We start from the raw sequence: 17,562 nt of genomic DNA, 5'->3' as shown, positions 1-17,562 counted from the left end.
GTGTGGTAAACGATGCGCATATTTATAGAGTTGCCATCAGCCGTAATTGTACCGATACTGAGTAGGCCTTCTGTTGATTCAAATTTTCGAGCACTGCTACATTACTTTCATATTTTTAGTAGTCAGTGGCAGGAGTTAGAAATGTTGTTCTTGAAAAATAAAGAGCTAACTAAGCTCAATGTAGAAAACTATACCGTGATAATACCCAGCATTTGCGTTGGAAATGCCGCACAATTGGCCTGTGATCTGCTGATTGCCTCCAAACAGCTGCGTCGCATTGGCAGTTTATCACATCCCGCTCTGATTCCTGTGCACGGGCCTTCGGCTTATCAGCACGAGCCAGACGATCGTGTGGCCTCCTGCGAACTTTACGAGGGCTCTGAAGATAAACTGTTGGTAGTACAATTTCGTGCTCCATTCGTATCGCGCCATGTCTCTAGTTTTCAGCGTGAATTAGTTGATCTTCTGAAGGATGCACGACGAGTTGTAATCCTAAGCGGCAGTTTTGGATTCGAGCGACGTGTCATCGAGAGCTCCCCATATGCCTACCGTGCTAGTGACCGATTTAAGTTAGAACACGCCACACAGCTCAACAATTCCGCAGTCGTCCAATGGAAGGAGCACACTGGGGATCTTATTTACGGTGGTGGCAACGGCTTACAGCTGTACAAAGCTTTTGAGCAACAAAATGTGCCGGTTATGCTGTTATTCCGTTATTTACTCGAAGGGGACAACAGCACGGATGCTTCGCTGATTGTGCGCGAGCTGAATGAATTGTGCGACGATTTCCTCCAGCTGCGCGGCAGCGGCGATGGTGGATTCAAGCTGACTGTGCCCAAGTCCTGGAACCTACTCTTTGGCAATGATGTCACAGAGTTGCTGTTTTAATTTAAATTTATATATATTTTTGTGTGGACAGATTAAACAAAAAGCTAATCTTTTGGTGTAGGATAATATATGTTGCTCGCATTGTGCTCTTTAAAATATTCGCAGCCGTGCTCCTCATAATCCTGACGTGTGGTTAAAATTTCGTTAAAACTTGACTCATTCGCCTGCACTAAAGCCCCCAACCAAGCGCCCAATGTGTGATTATCGGATTCGAAAATGGCGAAATGGGATTGGAATGGTCTTAGTTCTAGCAGCTCCTTGGCCAGTCGCTCCTTGAGTCCACGAAATTGTGCACATCCGCCGGTTAAATAGACATGCTCGACCATACGTTGCTGCTCCGAGGCCGTAAAGAATTTCAGCACAAAGGCTATAAGTTCAGCCAGACCTGCTTCACTGCTACCAATCATGCTGGGCTGGAAGAGAACCTCCGGCACACGTATGGCCTCCACACCAAAGTGTAATTGATAATTTTCTGCAGCTGTTAGGGCCTTAGATGCCGCCCCTCCTTCGTCAATATTGGCATCGTAATGATTAAGGATCTTCTCATACTCGATAAGCTGTTCGCTCTCGGCATCTGAGTCGCTGTCATCGTTATGTCGGTTTATACGTTTGTACACATCCCAATCATCATCATTCATACCAAACCCGTCATCTTCCTCATCACCATTAGCTTTGCGTCGTTTTTCGCAACGTGCCAGCGTCGAAATAATACGCATGCGTTCTTGTGCCGCCAACGTGTGCCTTTTGGCTAACTCCTGGCGTTTTTGCTGCCGCGCCTGCTTGCGACGTATCAGCTCCTCCCGCTTTTCTCGAAGCTCCGACAGCCATTGTGCCTGGTCCATACCTTCCGGTGGTTTGGCCATTTTGTCGACTTGTTTGTTGGGTCGCGGTGAAGAAACTGCTCGCTCCTTGATGCGCGTAATTCGTCCACTCACTGTGCTAATTAGTTTGTCCAACTCCTCTAAATTTTCTATTTGTTGCTGTTCCAGAGCCCGCTCAAATTTCTGTTCTTTCTGCTGCTCATAAAGTTGTCTTAACTTTTTCAGCAGCTGCAATTGTTGCTCATCTTCCTGTAACTTTTCGTTTTCCCTGCGATTCTTCATCTCCAGTAAGCGCATGGCCAGCTCCCGACGCTTTTCCTGCTTTTGTTCAGCCGTTAGCAGCGCATTGGTGGCCGTTACCGGATTGTAAGGTAATTGTATCTTCATAATCTGCGCATCGTAATAGTCAACATGGGCCCACTTCAACAACTCCTCCTTATAATCAATTGCTATGTGGCAGTGCTCATGCACCAGTTTCTCCATCCGACTTATTGTGATGGCATTTAGATGCACTGGATATTTCATTTGCATCAAGCGGAATAGAAACGTAATTATATGATAGCCACCAACATTTAATCGACGCACATGTTGCATTTGCAGCTTCCCATCCAGAACAGGTATAACGTGTGTGGTGCTATAACCAAACGATATAATTAACGCATCTGCCACCTTTCCACGTTCATGCTGAAAGTGGTGCCAGCTGTAAAGGGCATCAATGCCATAGGTAAGAGAAGGAACTCCATAGCATTCAAATAGCAGCTCGTTCATCTGCTGACGGCAAACATTGGGGTTGGCCAACGCCTCAGTGAACACTATAGGATTCCCAATATTCGGTTCGGCTTCGAAGCCCATTTTGGAGAATATATAGTCCAGTATCTGCTCCTGGTGATTCCAGTTCGTTATGACATTGCGCTCAAATGGAGATTTTAGATGAGCACGAACTGCTTCAATATTGGTAATATCATTGCCCACTTGTATTTCTGCCGGCGTTTCGTTTCCCATTGTTGTTGCACCATCACCAATCCCGGGCTGATTGTCCTTCTTTCGGTCTTTGCGTGGTTTTGTCAGAACGTTGCGAAAACGCAGTTCGGGTACACTTATGTCATTCCAACCTACACGACACTCATACGATCCGTTGTCGATAATTAAAACACGTTCTTTTGCTGTCATTGTTCATTAAAATAATAATCTCCTAATTAAGGGATTTGGCGGACAGTTGCGTGTGGTTGTGTTGAATAACGCATTAATAACTGCAGTGTTGCCCGACAGAATTCAAAAAACAGAGTACTTAAAGGCAAGTATCGAGTAAGTTAAAAGATTGAGAAGACGCATATTTGTAAATCGTAAGGGAAAAACAGAGAGAAGCAGCAGGAAAAAATTGTAAATTAAGAATGCAAATGAATCCCAGCGTCACAATCGAGCGCAAACGTGTAGATTGCGCGGCATTACCAAAGGGATGGCAACGCGAAGAGGTGCTCAGAAAGTCTGGAATCTCTGCGGGATCAGGAAAAGTTGACGTCTATTATTACAGGTAACAAAATGATGGCTTTTTAAGCAAACAAATCGAGCGTGCCAATTAACGTAAACAAAACTACCACACACCCACATGTATACAAATAATGCACGTGCCAATATATATTCACTACTTACTTTGTGGTCACCAATTCCTCCCATCACACAATCAACAACCCCCCACCTCCACCTTCCGTGTCTGTTCACAGTCCAACAGGAAAAAAAATAGAAACCAAGCCACAATTGGCACGTCAATTGGGCGATGTGATCGATATTAGCAACTTTGATTTTCAATCTGGCAAAATGCTGCAGCATCATTTGCCATCGCCCTCAATATCGCTATATCGCTGCAATGCATCCGGCACAATTATTAGTAGCACTGGTGTTGGGTGTGCCCCCAACGCACTAAAACGTAAATTTAGAACCCAAGGCAGCAATAACAACAATACTATTGCGACTACAACAGCATCTCTAACGTCTACATCACCGGCAACAGCAGCAACAACGGCAACAGCAAGCGCAAATCTTCGCCAACAACTTGAATTCAGGTAGAGCCACAAGCCGATGGCTCGCAAACTCCATAGCTTCTTGCATGCGCGTCTTTTGTTTATACTGGAGGGGTATACAACAGCAACTCAAAATTGGAATATCAAATCTGCAAAAAAAAAAACTTAATATTGGCATTGGCAAAATGAAATTGGCTAGCATTGCTGTAACTCCTGTCTATTGTTGTCTATTTCTGAAATACTTTAAATCAAGATTTAGTGCATGTATTTTATGAGCGTTGTGTGTTCTTCTATGTGTTCGCGTCTCTGTAAGGTGCTGGAATTTTGATCAACTCAACCTTATCTTACAGTCGCGCCTTACGTACAGATGTCTCTCTGGTGCCGCCGATACGGCAAACCGCGTCGATTTTTAAACAGCCCGTCACTGTAATCCGCAATCACGAGCCCAGCAAAGTAAAGCACGATGCCAAGCATGGTGGACAGGAGAAGCCCAAACAGTTGTTCTGGGAGAAACGCTTGGAGCGTCTGCGTGCATGTCACGACACCGGTGAGGAACTGGACGATATAACACTGCCCAAAACGATACGCACCGTCGGCCCCAATGTCAACGAACAGACTGTGTTGCAATCAGTAGCAACGGCGCTGCATGTCCTTAATGCTGGCGTCCATGGCCAGACATCCGCAAAGGCTGATTTGACGAAAAATGCCATGGCATTCATGAATCCCGAACAGCCTCTGATGCATGCGGTCATCATATCAGAAGATGACATACGAAAGCAAGAGGATAGGGTGAGTGTGGCGCGGCGAAAACTACAGGATGCTCTCAAGACCTGAATGCCAAGATGTCGGCACACGATCCAGCAATTCCATTACAGTTTACTCATATTCATATTATACATACAAACATCTCTATTTATACGTGACAATTATGTTCACTTCCATTCGTAAAAAAGGGGCAACATTTTCTTTCCTTCCATACAAAACAAAAACGGAGCCGTTTAATTTACAAACTAAATGAAAATGAACCTTGGAGGAGCAATTATTTACAATTATTAAGTGTATAAATGTTGCCGCTTTGTAAATTATAATTTTAAATTTAGGCTTAGTTTAGATTTTAATAAAGTTGTACGTAACCAACAAAAGCCAAAAATGTTAAAAACCACTGTCTGCTTATACTTAGCTTTGGTGAATTGGGTTCTATGTAACTGATACATAAATTTAATGTTCAATAGCTAATGAAAGGGGCTCAAGTCGATTCATTTAAACAATATTTGTATTAATATGGATGTATTGATGTACCTGAATCGCTGAGCTCTTCTGGACATTTATGACAGTGTTTGTAAAGATGGGCGTCGTCTGGTTTTAAACTTTTAAAAATATACATCTAAAATATATATTTATATAAACTATTCCATGCCGTCTTCAATTTCATCATCCTCATAGTCAATGCCATCGTAATCCGTAGATGAACGCGTTGTTAACTGCAATTAGAAGAGGTGTAAACAGGGTAGATGAAATTTTAAATCAATTAAAACTTTTACCTTTGAATTTCGAATTTATTAATTTGGTTGCACTTAAAAACTAGAATTCTACAATTTAAAAAAATTGTTGTAGCCAAAGAAATAGATGGCACCAATACTAACAAACAAACAAAATAAAAAGAGTTCAATTTTGTCGAAATAATATCACGCACCTGATTGCAAATGCCACGCCATGCAGCAAAAGCACCCATGGCCAGCATGGCTCCAATGCCAGCCGCGACTTTGGTATTCAACTCGGATTCCAGAAATTTGCGCTCAGATGGTGTCAGTGCCGCATCTGAGCTATCCGTAGACTTCGCCAGCTTTGTGGAACTGTAACCTTCATTCCGGAAAATGTCCTTTGTAATGCGATTGATGAAATTCACCAGATTCTGACAGCCTTTTATATGATTCTGCAGCGGATTGTTTGGCAGTGTTATTTTGAAGATTAATGCAAGATAGCTGTAGACAATAGCATCGAATTCACTATAGGAATCGCCAAAGAACCAGACTTTACGCCCCAATTTCCGGGAGAGTAGGTTTACGCATTTTTTAGCGTTGCTGGTAAGCTATAAATATAGGTTGTTAATTTAAACAACTACTTTAATTACTCAAAATAATGCTCACAAAGTCTGCTTCGTGGTTTTCCACCTTGTCGTTGATATCAAAACCACCGAGGACCTGCAACACATCACATGCCTCACGTTGATACGTAGAGGGGTAGTAGAAGTTGAAGGGGAATGGCGTGCGTTTGGCATAGAGACCTCGGGTTGTGGTATCATAATTGTTGGCTTCGCCGAACACAAAGTAATGGTAATAGGCATGCAGATTTGTGAAAACCCAATTGGCGTACGATGCGGAAAGAAATTTTTGTTTTGTGTTTAAATGCGCATCAATCGGGTAACCCTGAAAAATATAACGACACAAAAGTAATGCGGAATTCTTGCACTTAAAAATCAAATTGTTGGCTATAAATAGCTGACAAGTTTATTCACCCGATGCTGTCGTTGCTTTATGCTGCCGGCTTTTTCTTTTTTTTTCACGTTCACTTACCTCAACATCCAGCACTCGTTTTATTTGCCTATATCCAACGAACTTCTCATTGCCAATCTGTAGGTACGGTAGCTTTCCGGCGCCAGATCGCAAGGGGTTTGTGTTCGTCTGTACGCCCATGGGGCAACGGGTGAAGCGCAACAAACACTACAGATATTTCACAAAGTTATGACCAATTACACTAGTTTAATTTAGTGATAAAAAAAAAAGCGTGCTCGAGTATGATGCAACTGAATTCGTCTCCCAAACTTACCAAGGCACGCAAGCATTCAAAATCTATGGACGGCAGCCCCCACTCCCCTTTGTACACATGCAGCATGGCGCCCAGTTGCATTGTTTTGTATCGTTTGTACTTCAAGTTGGTCTAACAGTGCAATTGCATTGTAGCTTCAAAAGATTCAATCAAAAAATATGTGCCGAAATTTGTCAGCGCCGACTACTTTAAGATACTGATAAGTAGGTCTCGATAGTACTCTGTTTGTGTTGCCAGATTTTTTATTCGATGCCTACATCGATATCATGTTTTCAAAATGTTCAAGTAAATATTTCAGTAGAACCAAACAATTTCATATTTATTAAATAAATTAAATGGTTTATCACCCAAATTATAAAAGGAAGACTCTAAATTTTTTGAATTTTTAACCGTCGAAAAAAAGAAATATATACTTGTTATATTTCTAATTAATTCACATAGTATATACTTGTATGTGTGTCCTTGCGGCCTGGCATAGCGAACCAGTCCGACTATTATTGTAGAGTTTCTTAACAAAGAAAGGATATGTTGCGTTTTTAATTCTGCGATATATTAAAATTACCAGACGGAGCGAATTAATAAAAGCATACGTACATATGTATGTACATATGTATATGCCGAAACTAAACTTTAGTACATTAATAGCGCCCCCCATGCACACTAAATGCTGACGGCCGATTGCATCGGCACACATTAGCAAACACGAGAATCGCTTTGTTTTTAATGTTTTATTCTATTGTATATTCATGATTTTACTCCATAGGCTTCGGGCATCCGTTCAATCGCATATTTATGCGCTGCCACATACATGATAGGCACACCTGGTATTTTGCGTATGCGATTTTTCAAATCTTTATCATTAGTGGCTACAATATAACACTTATGCTGACGAACACGCTCCACAATACAGTCGTCGGCATATTCACCTTTGTGCAGGCAAGGCAAACGTTCGAACCGAGGGTCAGAAATAATGCGCAGCGCCAGTTTGTATTTATTACCCAGCTTCTCGAGTTCGGCACGCACACAGTCTGATATATAGGGTATGCACTTGGCATAAAGACAGTCCATCATGCTCTGGACTATATCAAGTTTTGATTTTATGCTGAAGTTAATGAAGTTCGTATCGAGAATTATGTGGTAAGGTGGTCCCAATTGTGTATTATACTGGAAGAAAAGTGCCGAGCTCTGTTGCGGTGCATTGTGCAAATTAATTGAATGCGGATCAGTGGGTTTCTTGCGTTTTTTGCGTAGCTCTTCCTTGATGCGTGAGTCAGTTGGCTTCATCAGTCGCTTAAGTTGTGCGTTTCTCTGTTTTTGAATTTTCTTGGTCTTCTTTTGCTTGCCCTGTGTAAAACGTATGTAAAAGAATTTATATTTGAAGCTATACAGAAACATTTAACACCCACCATTCTTATTTTTAGAGTTACTCGACTATAAACAACAAAATACCATTAAGCACAATGCGTGAACATATGTTTTGTGGAGCCGCACGTGTTGCTGTTATCGGTCTTCTTTAGCATTATACAGTACTATAACTTACATTTTACAGCACTAAACCATAACAAACATTATTACCGGCGTTCGTAGCGATCGTTTTAAGCCGCGCTCAGAATGGCTCTTGTTGACTACGGCAGCAGCACAAGCTCCGAATGCGAAGAAGAGGATTTAAGCATACCAAGAAAGAGGTAAGATAATAAGGACGCCTCTACACCGCTTTATAGCACATTTTAAAATTTAGACCAGCGCTTCCTACTGCTTTGACTTTGTTGGGTGTTAAACAACCCAAATGCGTGGAGGAAGACGACCTAATTGATGACCCTACCCAGCACGGCGGACGTATTCGCACTTTCAAGCATGAGCGCGGTAATTGGGCAACTCATGTATACGTGTCGGCTTTAGAATGTAACGACCAACTGGAGGACTTTCAACTGGAAACCATTTCGAAAATGGCTTCAATGGTTGAATTAAAAGCTAGCGCTTCACTTCATCTTAGTTTAAGCAAAACTGTTGTGCTACAATACCATCAAATCGATGTCTTTGCCAGTTCCCTGCAACAAGCACTGAGGAATTGCGTTGGGTAAATGAAACCGAATGAATTTGTTGAATCAATCGCATATAATGTGTTAAATTTACAGCTTTAGCGGCACGCTACATGATTTGAAAATCTACACCAATGAGGAGCGAACTCGCACGTTTCTAGCCGTGCAACTGGATGCCGTTTATTCAAATAAAATGCACGCACTACTAAGGCCCATCGACGGGGTGATGCGTGACTTTGGTTTGCCACAGTTCTATGCCGATCCTTCCTTTCACATAAGTCTGCTGTGGTGTGTGGGCAATGAGGAGACATTGATGCGTAAAAAATTGGAAGAACTTCAGCAACTACTGAACGAACAGGAAGCTTTGCAATTAACTGTCAATAAGCTGCACTGCAAGTGTGGGAATAAGGAGTTTATTTTCAGGCTTAACTTATCTTAAGTTTAGGCGTAAGTATGCAATTATAATTATTTTAAATAAAACCTTCCAACTAGAACTATTTCTATCTGGCCCTTCATACCATAATATTATTATTATTAATTGAAATATCAAATTGTATGATTTCCACGTCTACAAGAAGACGTTTATGTTAAAATTCTGACACAACGGAGCTATGAAAACCAGTAAAAAGGGTTCAGTTGGCTCCTTTCTTCTTATTTCCATTGCCCTGTTTAGCTGCCTGGGCTTGCTCCTCTAACATGCGCTCTTCTTCCAATTCTAGATATCGTTGACGTCGCCGGCCGAGTGGCGTTTTCGACCACCACGATTCGAAAGCTTCCTCCTCCTCGCGGTAAACCGGGTCGCGTGCGCTGTCAAAGAACAAAATAAACAAAATAAACAATTAAGTTAACATAACGATATGCGTACCAAAGCACATTTATTAGCTCCGCGTGAGTTAAGGGCTGAGTGCGCAGCTGCAGCTTGCGCTTGCACGTCATCACCTCCTTGAGGCAAGCATCAATGCTACCTATTGTATAGCCATCGGATATTTTAGCCATCACACTCGTATCCAAGGTTGATAGACCGCCGGAGTACTCGCTATAAAGAGGAAAAGTTAGCAATATTCAAAAGGAATGCCCAATTGTAGAGGACGCACTGCAAAAGTGTCTTCCAGGCAAACGACATAACGCCATAATCCGGTCGAGGTATGTAGATAAAACGATTATATGTTTGCTGTAGCATTTTCTGATCCGCCTCCCATGGTAAATTGGAAGTTCCAATAAAAACTACGCGGTCCTCTGGCTGTATATTCTTAATCAATTTCGGCAAATCTTTTTTCAAACGTTTTGGATCAGTGCGATCAGTTTTTGGGATCTTCTTCATAAAGGGTCGCTCTGCATCACCCATGTATATGACAGCGGGTTGCAGCAAACGCGACACTTTCAACACCAGATGTATCAGCATAATTAAGCCAGATTTTCCCGGATATTTTCCCACTATATTTGCTGGTGTCAGATCGAAGAGCACTGCGCCAACCTCCGTGCAAATGGCATGAAGCAGAGCTTTTTTGCCCGATCCTCGAGGACCAGCCAGCAATATAGAACGTATCAGTGGTGTGTTATTGTGAATCGCTTCAGAACCCAATGGTAGAATGCAGTATTCTGTCAGAATCTGGCGTATATCGCCCGGTGAAGGATTTATTCCGTTGCGTGCCGTTAACGCTTTGTCGCCTAGAAATTGGGTTAGTTTTAATTCGGGATATTTGCGTATTATACCATTGGTAACAAGCTCCTCATATAAAGATTCTGTGGTGCGATCTGGTGTCAAATCCTTTTCCTTCTTCTTTTTGCTCTTTTTTCCCGAACGTCGCGTCTTTTTGCTACTCTTCTTAATCTTTTTGCCTACAGCGGTTTGCAATAGCTCGAGTTCCTGGCGCATCACATCGTCCACAGCACGTCGAAATTCAAGCTCGACTTCCTGATACTTCTCATTGTAAATCATATCCTCATAGGCAGCTTGACTTAAGACTCCAGCTTCGTCTTTGTCCCGCCAGGTTTCATTAAAACTGTAATGAGACCAGATTTAAAGCAAATTTTACAAAGGCGAAAAAGATGGGACTTTTACTAACAGTTCAATTTCCGCTCTAATGTCGGGGAGACAAACGGACGGTGCCGGTTGAAAGCTGACATCTTCCTCCTGATTCTCATTGATGTTTAGGTCGCCGCTACGTGCCGGCGACTTTGACTTATCCTTGGTCTTGCGCGACTCCTTTGAGGAACGGGCTGAGGAGCGACTGTGCTCGCTCTCTGTGCCTGGTCTGCTGAATATATGCAGAGAACCGCCTTGATCTTCTGATGGAAAGTCAGGCAACTTTCCCGTCTTGTCATAACAGTCCTTGATCCAAGCACGTATCTCATCAGCTATGTCCTCTTTCATAGTGGCGCCATGTTTCTGCTTAATCTCCTCCTGCACTGTGCGCATGCGCGCTTCATATTGAGCTTCATAGGTTTTTTGCGCCACATAGCGACGCTCGTAGATCTGTTTAAAAAAAGTATTTGTAAAAGAATTGAGATTTCTTTACTGTGGGACATTTTTCGCTCTGGAAAATGAATCGAATGATAATCAGTTCTCACCTCATTGAGCTTCTCCAGCTTCTCGGCACGCTCTTTTACCACAGCCGCTGGTGGCGGCAACATGCCAATTAAAATCATCTCATCCATCTTGCGACGTCGTGTTATTCGTCGTGCTGTATGTCCACGCCACATTTTCTGTATTTTCATGGCCGCCATGAGGCCCGAATCTGTGCGTTCCTTTTCGCTACGCTCCTCCGACTTGCCCTTCTCTTTCAGCATTCGTATCTCTTTCATGAAATGTGCACGCAGACGACCCTGCCGTGCTCTCTCATGCATTTGCAGCAGTCGAATCGCCTCGATTTCAGTCGTCAAAGGCTCATCCAACGGATGCTCCTCCAACCAGCCCAACTTCACCAATATTTCATGCATTGTTTTGTTACGCTGTTCCAATTCCTCCTGACGTTCCCTTAAAAAATAGCGCGGTATTCGCAACTCCGTCTCCATGGGAGTCAAACGCAAACGTTCGACCACGTCGTCGTTGTAACTAAACTCCATTAGATCGATATTAACCAGATCATGCTTTAGCTCCACAACACGTCCCAGACAGGCGTCCAGTAATTTGCGCACCAAAATCCGCTTCTGTGGCTGAATCATCTTGTCATAGACATCCTCCAGGCGATTGCAGAGGCAAATGTAACGTAAATAGAACTCGTAAAGACTGTCCTGAAGCACAGCTTTGGCATCGGCCTCGGCAGCTACAGAGCCAGTGGCGGCATTAATGGTGGCTACCGTAGTCTCGACATCCTGATGCTGACGTTCATAGTCGATGGTCGAGAGAAGCTCAAATTCATGCTGCACTTGATGCCAAATCTCATTGTAATATGTGCTCGACATGGGATTGGGTGGTTTTCTTTTTAACTCTTTCCAAAAATAGTGGTAAACAAATCATCGTGCGGAAAATACAAACCGCCGTTGTCTTGGTTTCAAAAACGTTAGGAATGCCATGGTTATTTACATATTTGTTTTGGATAACAAAACATAATGGAAAACGTACTTATAATTTAATTTAAGTGTTCTTTATAAATATAATTACTCTTGTACTTTCGGATTTTAGAAGTACTTTTTCTAACTTATGATGACTAATTTGTAGTTTCTCCCCGAAAACTTCTTGGCAAACAAATGGTTTTGTCTTATTCAGTGGCTTCGACCGCGAACAGTCGATTGCTGCTTTGTTGCAATGCAAACAAATCTTGTGAATCAGATTACTTTTGAAGCGAAGGACAACCACTTTTCTCAAAAATATGAAAGTCTTTTATATGTACATAATAATAATTTATGTATATTAAACATAGAAATAACATAAATTAGCTTTGATTACACAATTTGTAGTAGTAGTAGTATAAATATGCTTAAATATTTAACAAATAATGTACGTGGTAGAGCCCCTAAAGGTTGTCCGAGGAACAATATCTCACCATGGATTTGGTATGTTTAAATTGCACTCCATCTGTTGCCATTAATACTTCATTGATAAAGCTCTCGGAATTGTGTATGGTGGTGCCGCCAAGAATGACTTTATATCCGGCATTGTTAAGCTGATGGACAGACAAAGCTTCTTCGTAGGTGACACCACCAACAATGAAGACCACCACTTCTTGCGGTGGCCGGCGGAATGGCACAAGCTCGGAATTGATGGCCGGATAGATGGGATCCAGCTCACGACCTTTAAAGACATCCTCCAGAGTCTCTTTTAGTAGCGGCGTATGCTGCGTGAACACATTTTCAACACCTTTAAGTCCCTGCAATCAAATGAATTTGCTAAGTAGAAAATGCATCCATAATATCTCTATAATTTACAAACCTTGATTAAATTTCGGGTTAGTTTTACGGCGTCTGTAATGCGCACCATGTTAAAGAGATCGCCTTGGCGTACATGTGTGCCTGCGTATTCAATAAGACTGGGCACAATTTGTGTGCGTCCACCACGAGTCTTGATAATCTGCAACAATCCTGAAGTATCGCAATTGGCATGACGTTCATAGCGCAGCGCGTAAAGAGCCACCAACTTGATTGCATCATCAATGCTAATGCGTTCATCTGCAATCAGTTTTTTAATACGTTGCAACTGGGCCGAATGTTCGGCCTTGCAGGCAATCTCCTGCTCCAGTTCGGAAACTTCAAACAGATTTCGTTTATTCGTTAGCGTGGATAATTCGCCAATGACGCACAAATGTTTCTGCACTGTGCCAGACATTTTCTTGAATTGTGGATACGTTTCGATAAAGTTTTTCATATCCGCAATGCTTTCTACTTTCTTCTGATCGTGGGCCTTGCGTTGAAATTCCTCCATTAATTGTTTGATAGTCGAGCCAATTTCGCCGTAATTCGCGTACATGTTTTTCCCATAAAAGTCATCCTGGTCGCCAGAAAGCACTAGTTCCCTGAAATCCTTGGGAACATTAGCGCGCTCTGACAAATCAACGCGATTGTTGCGTATGGTCAACAGCTCGTGCACCATGGCCTGATAAGTCCATTGATGCAGTAAAGGCGTCACAGGATCATCGCGACGATCCAATATTAAAAGCAACGGAGGCGCTGTGCCATCAGCATTGGAACGGAAGTCAAAAAGCGTTGATTCTTTAGTCGTCTGATCGTAAACTAGTTTGGCCAGTAATTGTGAAGCCTGCGAACCAGCGCGATAACGTATAACAGGATTCAGCTTCAGGGACAGTAGCACAGATGTAATTCCCTGGACACTGCGCGTTAGAGCATCAGGCAACCAGTTAAGCCGTGTCATGCAATTTGAAATATTGAGAGAAAAGAGATTGGGATTCACGCATAGATAGTCCGCATATAGCTCCTTCACCTCACGCACTGACTCTGACTCATCGCATTCGGCCAAATACTTTATGTCCGTGCGTGGTATTATATTGCTGAAATCTGTATAAAAGCAATATAAGTCCGCACTAAATATATGAAGTGATTGATGTATATCAACTTACATATGAAGTACGCGCTGTATTTGGGATTTCGCAGCTCATTGGCTAGCAGCTGTATGTTTTGTTTTGTAGGCCGAATGAAGACAATGCATTTGAGATACTTTAGGCGCTCATTGGAACGTCCAGAATCAATGCGTTCAAACAAATAAACCTCTCGTTGAAGCATATCGGACTGACTAAATGCCATTGATATAATGCTGGTCTGAAAATTGTTGGAAAATAAAACATGTTTCTTTCGTGATGGGCGTGCTATGCTTACCGTATCCTTGTCTAGCAAAATTATTTTCATGCCTGGCCCGGACTCGCTGCACATTTTCTCAATGTACAACTTAATGCCACTTATTAAGTTCATTTTTTGTGCTATGTTTTGTTAGGGTATAACTTTTAATGCGAATTCTCTTAACCAATAGTTTTTCACCTGCAAAATAAACAGCTGTCACAATAATATTCCATGGTTACCACCTTCCCGACATTGTTATCGATAAATAGTGTTCTACTACTTCGATTAATGGCGCGTTGCTTTAGTCATTTTAATCGTTTGTGTTAATTTACAAAAATGAGGTTGTCATAATTAAGTAATACTCAAGTGGAGTCTTAAATATTCATTGGTTTTATTTGTAGAAAATCACAAATTCCAACAGTACTACGTGTAGTTACAAACTACGCGAAGCCTCCACATTTTACAACTTAAAATTTACGAATCACGTACCATTATATATTAATGTCTGTGCGATTGTACACTTTGTAGATTAAGTGTTCGTTGGCTAAAACTAAACACAACTAATTTAAACGTTACATATTTGATATGTGCGTTTAAACATACATATTTTACTTTGTATAATTCAACTAGTGTGTTCCGCAAGATTTTTTGTAGATTTATATAAACTGGGCGAAAAATATAGCACCACATTGCACGATTTATAAAATCTTGCTTTACTGCGCTAACGCTGGCTTTCCGTCCTCCTTTTCCTTCTCCAATTTTTCCTTTTCCTGTTGATAGTTATAGGCACGTGCCAATTGCACGCATTGTGTTAGGCCCACAAAGAGATTCACAGCAAATAGTCCATAATTTTTGGGTATAATGACTAGCGAATAACGCGACCAGATAATACCAGTCGCAGCCAAGGCTCCGCAAGCCGGTATGGAAATTGTGTCTGCCGGACGCGCCAAATCACTCAGACCAGCAATAACGAGACCCTGTGGATGTGGAAAATTTATGTTATTAGCAATGCACATTGTTGATAATCGTATATAGTAGCCGATAGTGATAACAGCAATCACATCTGCAAACATTGTTAATTGCCAGCATTTCAAAAATTTATAACTATATGTAAATTGTTGGTGTTGAATTATGACCAATCATGCAGTATATTCGGACAACAACAACGAAGGTACTTATGTAGGTATATCGCCCAGCTAAACAAAAAAATGCGCAGTTATCGCTAACAGACGACGGCGGCGTCTAATAAAAGCAACAAATTTAATCGTGGAAGCAACGACGCCTGCTCGTGCACAGATTGCTGCTCTTTGACTAGATTTAATTTTTTTTATATGAGCGCGATAATGAAAATTTGCGAAGGTCGTGTGTGCTGTTTCAATTATGTAACCACGTGCAAGGACAATGAACTTACCCATTTAAAAACGGGCGCCCAGAAGAATATCGTTTTGGGTCCTGCAACAAAATAAAATTTGCGCGCGCTTTAGTTGTGTAGAAATGCTAACATATGTATGTTTATATCTATTACCAGCTGGATGCACCCAAAGCGGGCGGAGTTTTGCTGGCACGAATTTATCCAAGCTACCAATTAGACCGTTATACACCTTAGAGTGCAATCCTTTGCCCGCAGATACAGCAGCTGTTTGTGGAGTCGGTGGTGGTGGTGCAGGTGGTGGAACGGCTGTTGAAGACATGTTGTTGTGTTAAAATATGTAAATTTCCACGCAATGACTCGCAAACGACGATTTTTCAGTGTGAAGCGGCAACACAGCAGTTCCAACCGTACTGCGCGTTGAGCAGTGCAAAACTGAAACTTGCTTGAAGAGATGAATAACGCTTAGGTGTGCTTTTCAAGCAAGTCAAGCAGAGATGTCAATTGTTTAGCGGCAAAAAAGCTAGATAGAAACTATAAATAATAATAATGCACTCTTATCATGCCTATAAATAAATTTAAGGTTTCTCACTTCACAGTAAGAAAAGATTATGTTTGAATATGGTATTCTTTTAAATAAATATTTTCATAAATAAAAATGATTCATATGTGTGTATTAGACAGCTGCATAGCTTCACTCCTAAGCTACGTTAAAAAGAATGGAATCGAATTGAGTTGGGTAAGTGGAACGCAGAAAATGAAATGAAATTGTATGTGTCTTGTGTCTCATAGCATACGACATTCAGTAAAATGAGTGATAATAAATGAAGTGTATAACGGAGTGAAACAACATTCGATTTATTCGAGTTCGTTGTATAGGAAATCTGCGCAGTCATTTGGTGCTTGCTGTTCAACGAAATCATATAGACGCATTACAAAGCAAATGTGGATGGAGGGGTAAAAGAAGCTGACGATTCTGTATGATTTTGAATGAGAATTTTGTTGCTTTTGTTTTATTTTTCTTGTTATTTAAATAATTTCCATTCGGATCATTCAAAAACTATGTCGCATTCTTTCGTATTCTCACTGCATTCAATTCGTTTTTCTACGTTTCGTTCTTGTGTGACTGAGTCGTACGTGTGTGCACTTATTCATTCACACCAGTTTGGCTTTGCATTCAAATTCACTCAACTCATTTTGAGCATTGAGCATTTGAATGTAGGTTTTTTGCCATTCTTGCAGATGTCTAGTATGTATCATTCGAATGATATACATATACATATGTATATTATAGAATGATGATTCGGTAGGTTTTAATGTAGAACCCGTTCTTTAGTTTGGGTTGTACCCTTGCTTTATACAATGCACTCAAGACTGTTTTAAAAATTAAAGAAAAATAAACGTAGACAAGTTAACACAATTATATGTATTAATGTAACTCCCTTGCTTTCTACAATGCACTCAAGGCTGTTTTAAAAATTAAAGAAAAATAAACGTCGACAAGTTAACACAATTATATGTATTAATGTAAGAATGTTTTATCTTTTTTGTTTTGTATAATATGTCAACTAGCAAGTCAAGAGCTGGCGGGAAAAAGCTGAATTGACAACACTGACGTCAAGCGACTTGCTGTGCGGGAGTGAGCGAGAGGTACACTCACAAAGAGAGCGTTTGCGCACTAGCTGAGACGGAGCTCTTAAATTTTGTTGTTTTTAGAAAGTAATACAGAAAAATGATTAAACAGTCTTCAATAAGTAAACTAAAATGCATTTTTAAATTAATTTGCCCACTTTCCAAGCTCAATAGCAGCGTCCTTGACCTTGATATTATCATGCAATGGTGCCAATTTCCGCAACACGTATTCAATGTAC

General features: G+C 41.3%; 9 protein-coding genes across 12 annotated transcripts; 3 read left to right on the top strand and 6 right to left on the bottom strand.

The window, feature by feature from the left end:
* The first annotated feature begins 117 nt into the window (after window positions 1-117).
* On the top strand, window positions 118-986 carry LOC115623399 (proteasome assembly chaperone 2). The gene has a single exon (XM_030517708.1). The coding sequence runs from the start codon at window positions 142-144 to the stop codon at window positions 886-888; it is 747 nt and encodes a 248-aa protein (XP_030373568.1). The 5' UTR covers window positions 118-141; the 3' UTR covers window positions 889-986.
* On the bottom strand, window positions 877-2,939 carry LOC115623398 (actin-related protein 5). Its single transcript, XM_030517707.1, has one exon. The coding sequence runs from the start codon at window positions 2,877-2,879 to the stop codon at window positions 933-935; it is 1,947 nt and encodes a 648-aa protein (XP_030373567.1). The 5' UTR covers window positions 2,880-2,939; the 3' UTR covers window positions 877-932.
* An 89-nt stretch (window positions 2,940-3,028) lies between these two features.
* Window positions 3,029-4,886, top strand: LOC115623493 (methyl-CpG-binding domain protein 2). Of its 2 annotated transcripts, XM_030517867.1 has the most exons (3): window positions 3,029-3,240; window positions 3,431-3,769; window positions 4,078-4,886. In XM_030517867.1, exons 1-3 carry the CDS (start codon window positions 3,101-3,103, stop codon window positions 4,559-4,561), a joined length of 963 nt encoding a protein of 320 aa, XP_030373727.1. In that variant the 5' UTR covers window positions 3,029-3,100; the 3' UTR covers window positions 4,562-4,886. The 2 variants fall into 2 exon arrangements, with proteins under 2 accessions (XP_030373727.1, XP_030373729.1); XM_030517869.1 differs by lacking the exon at window positions 3,431-3,769.
* Window positions 4,887-4,917: 31 nt separating this feature from the next.
* LOC115623492 (metaxin-1 homolog) lies at window positions 4,918-6,757 on the bottom strand. Of its 3 annotated transcripts, XR_003995409.1 has the most exons (6): window positions 6,554-6,757; window positions 6,301-6,447; window positions 5,875-6,153; window positions 5,421-5,816; window positions 5,269-5,365; window positions 5,143-5,208 (listed from the first exon to the last, which is right to left on the bottom strand). XR_003995409.1 is itself a non-coding variant. In XM_030517865.1 (5 exons), the coding sequence occupies exons 1-5, from the start codon at window positions 6,632-6,634 to the stop codon at window positions 5,134-5,136; spliced, it is 978 nt and encodes a 325-aa protein (XP_030373725.1). In that variant the 5' UTR covers window positions 6,635-6,754; the 3' UTR covers window positions 4,918-5,133. The 3 variants fall into 3 exon arrangements, 2 of the variants coding, with proteins under 2 accessions (XP_030373725.1, XP_030373726.1); XM_030517865.1 differs by lacking the exon at window positions 5,269-5,365 and having other exon boundaries at window positions 4,918-5,208; window positions 6,554-6,754; XM_030517866.1 differs by lacking the exon at window positions 5,269-5,365 and having other exon boundaries at window positions 4,918-5,208; window positions 6,301-6,481; window positions 6,554-6,632.
* A 505-nt stretch (window positions 6,758-7,262) lies between these two features.
* On the bottom strand, window positions 7,263-8,060 carry LOC115624140 (rRNA-processing protein FCF1 homolog). Its single transcript, XM_030518736.1, has 2 exons — window positions 7,960-8,060; window positions 7,263-7,897 (listed from the first exon to the last, which is right to left on the bottom strand). Exons 1-2 carry the CDS (start codon window positions 7,960-7,962, stop codon window positions 7,298-7,300), a joined length of 603 nt encoding a protein of 200 aa, XP_030374596.1. The 5' UTR covers window positions 7,963-8,060; the 3' UTR covers window positions 7,263-7,297.
* A 102-nt stretch (window positions 8,061-8,162) lies between these two features.
* LOC115624132 (U6 snRNA phosphodiesterase) lies at window positions 8,163-9,445 on the top strand. Its single transcript, XM_030518728.1, has 4 exons — window positions 8,163-8,238; window positions 8,292-8,630; window positions 8,689-9,039; window positions 9,312-9,445. Exons 1-3 carry the CDS (start codon window positions 8,165-8,167, stop codon window positions 9,029-9,031), a joined length of 756 nt encoding a protein of 251 aa, XP_030374588.1. The 5' UTR covers window positions 8,163-8,164; the 3' UTR covers window positions 9,032-9,039; window positions 9,312-9,445.
* Window positions 9,225-11,997, bottom strand: LOC115624131 (dynein regulatory complex protein 11). The gene is made up of 5 exons (XM_030518727.1): window positions 11,164-11,997; window positions 10,659-11,059; window positions 9,687-10,595; window positions 9,458-9,628; window positions 9,225-9,399 (listed from the first exon to the last, which is right to left on the bottom strand). Exons 1-5 carry the CDS (start codon window positions 11,995-11,997, stop codon window positions 9,225-9,227), a joined length of 2,490 nt encoding a protein of 829 aa, XP_030374587.1.
* A 425-nt stretch (window positions 11,998-12,422) lies between these two features.
* On the bottom strand, window positions 12,423-14,513 carry LOC115623361 (vacuolar protein sorting-associated protein 45). Its single transcript, XM_030517646.1, has 4 exons — window positions 14,362-14,513; window positions 14,106-14,304; window positions 12,965-14,043; window positions 12,423-12,902 (listed from the first exon to the last, which is right to left on the bottom strand). Exons 1-4 carry the CDS (start codon window positions 14,452-14,454, stop codon window positions 12,549-12,551), a joined length of 1,725 nt encoding a protein of 574 aa, XP_030373506.1. The 5' UTR covers window positions 14,455-14,513; the 3' UTR covers window positions 12,423-12,548.
* Window positions 14,514-14,789: 276 nt separating this feature from the next.
* On the bottom strand, window positions 14,790-16,131 carry LOC115623362 (mitochondrial pyruvate carrier 2). Its single transcript, XM_030517648.1, has 3 exons — window positions 15,848-16,131; window positions 15,734-15,774; window positions 14,790-15,299 (listed from the first exon to the last, which is right to left on the bottom strand). Exons 1-3 carry the CDS (start codon window positions 16,011-16,013, stop codon window positions 15,036-15,038), a joined length of 471 nt encoding a protein of 156 aa, XP_030373508.1. The 5' UTR covers window positions 16,014-16,131; the 3' UTR covers window positions 14,790-15,035.
* Between the last annotated feature and the right edge of the window lie 1,431 nt (window positions 16,132-17,562).

This window comes from Scaptodrosophila lebanonensis, unplaced genomic scaffold, assembly GCF_003285725.1.
Source record: "Scaptodrosophila lebanonensis strain 11010-0011.00,11010-0021.00 unplaced genomic scaffold, SlebRS2 tig00000053-arrow-pilon, whole genome shotgun sequence".
In the NCBI taxonomy this organism is placed as follows: domain Eukaryota; kingdom Metazoa; phylum Arthropoda; class Insecta; order Diptera; family Drosophilidae; genus Scaptodrosophila; species Scaptodrosophila lebanonensis.
The sequence above is the reverse complement of the archived record's forward strand: the minus strand, read 5'-3'. Positions and strand labels throughout refer to the sequence as shown.

Excerpts from the sequence above, each read along its gene's own strand:
- LOC115624132 (XM_030518728.1), top strand. The coding sequence starts at position 8,165 with ATGGCTCTTGTTGACTACGGCAGCAGCACAAGCTCCGAATGCGAAGAA. Across the intron at positions 8,239-8,291 it reads TTAAGCATACCAAGAAAGAG|ACCAGCGCTTCCTACTGCTT; the intron begins GTAAGATAATAA and ends TTTAAAATTTAG. Across the intron at positions 8,631-8,688 it reads GCACTGAGGAATTGCGTTGG|CTTTAGCGGCACGCTACATG; the intron begins GTAAATGAAACC and ends TTAAATTTACAG.
- LOC115623362 (XM_030517648.1), bottom strand. The coding sequence starts at position 16,013 with ATGTCTTCAACAGCCGTTCCACCACCTGCACCACCACCACCGACTCCA. Across the intron at positions 15,775-15,847 it reads GCTTTGGGTGCATCCAGCTG|GACCCAAAACGATATTCTTC; the intron begins GTAATAGATATA and ends ATTTTGTTGCAG. Across the intron at positions 15,300-15,733 it reads GGGCGCCCGTTTTTAAATGG|GGTCTCGTTATTGCTGGTCT; the intron begins GTAAGTTCATTG and ends CCACATCCACAG.
- LOC115624131 (XM_030518727.1), bottom strand. The coding sequence starts at position 11,997 with ATGTCGAGCACATATTACAATGAGATTTGGCATCAAGTGCAGCATGAA. Across the intron at positions 11,060-11,163 it reads AGCTGGAGAAGCTCAATGAG|CGTCGCTATGTGGCGCAAAA; the intron begins GTGAGAACTGAT and ends CAGATCTACGAG. Across the intron at positions 9,400-9,457 it reads GAGCTAATAAATGTGCTTTG|CGCACGCGACCCGGTTTACC; the intron begins GTACGCATATCG and ends GTTCTTTGACAG.
- LOC115623398 (XM_030517707.1), bottom strand. The coding sequence starts at position 2,879 with ATGACAGCAAAAGAACGTGTTTTAATTATCGACAACGGATCGTATGAG.
- LOC115623361 (XM_030517646.1), bottom strand. The coding sequence starts at position 14,454 with ATGAACTTAATAAGTGGCATTAAGTTGTACATTGAGAAAATGTGCAGC. Across the intron at positions 14,305-14,361 it reads TTTTGCTAGACAAGGATACG|ACCAGCATTATATCAATGGC; the intron begins GTAAGCATAGCA and ends AACAATTTTCAG. Across the intron at positions 12,903-12,964 it reads TAACCCGAAATTTAATCAAG|GGACTTAAAGGTGTTGAAAA; the intron begins GTTTGTAAATTA and ends ATTTGATTGCAG.
- LOC115623399 (XM_030517708.1), top strand. The coding sequence starts at position 142 with ATGTTGTTCTTGAAAAATAAAGAGCTAACTAAGCTCAATGTAGAAAAC.
- LOC115623493 (XM_030517867.1), top strand. The coding sequence starts at position 3,101 with ATGCAAATGAATCCCAGCGTCACAATCGAGCGCAAACGTGTAGATTGC. Across the intron at positions 3,241-3,430 it reads GTTGACGTCTATTATTACAG|TCCAACAGGAAAAAAAATAG; the intron begins GTAACAAAATGA and ends GTCTGTTCACAG. Across the intron at positions 3,770-4,077 it reads CGCCAACAACTTGAATTCAG|TCGCGCCTTACGTACAGATG; the intron begins GTAGAGCCACAA and ends CTTATCTTACAG.
- LOC115623492 (XM_030517865.1), bottom strand. The coding sequence starts at position 6,634 with ATGCAACTGGGCGCCATGCTGCATGTGTACAAAGGGGAGTGGGGGCTG. Across the intron at positions 5,817-5,874 it reads AAAACCACGAAGCAGACTTT|CTTACCAGCAACGCTAAAAA; the intron begins GTGAGCATTATT and ends CTATATTTATAG. Across the intron at positions 5,209-5,420 it reads GGCGTGGCATTTGCAATCAG|TTAACAACGCGTTCATCTAC; the intron begins GTGCGTGATATT and ends TTCTAATTGCAG.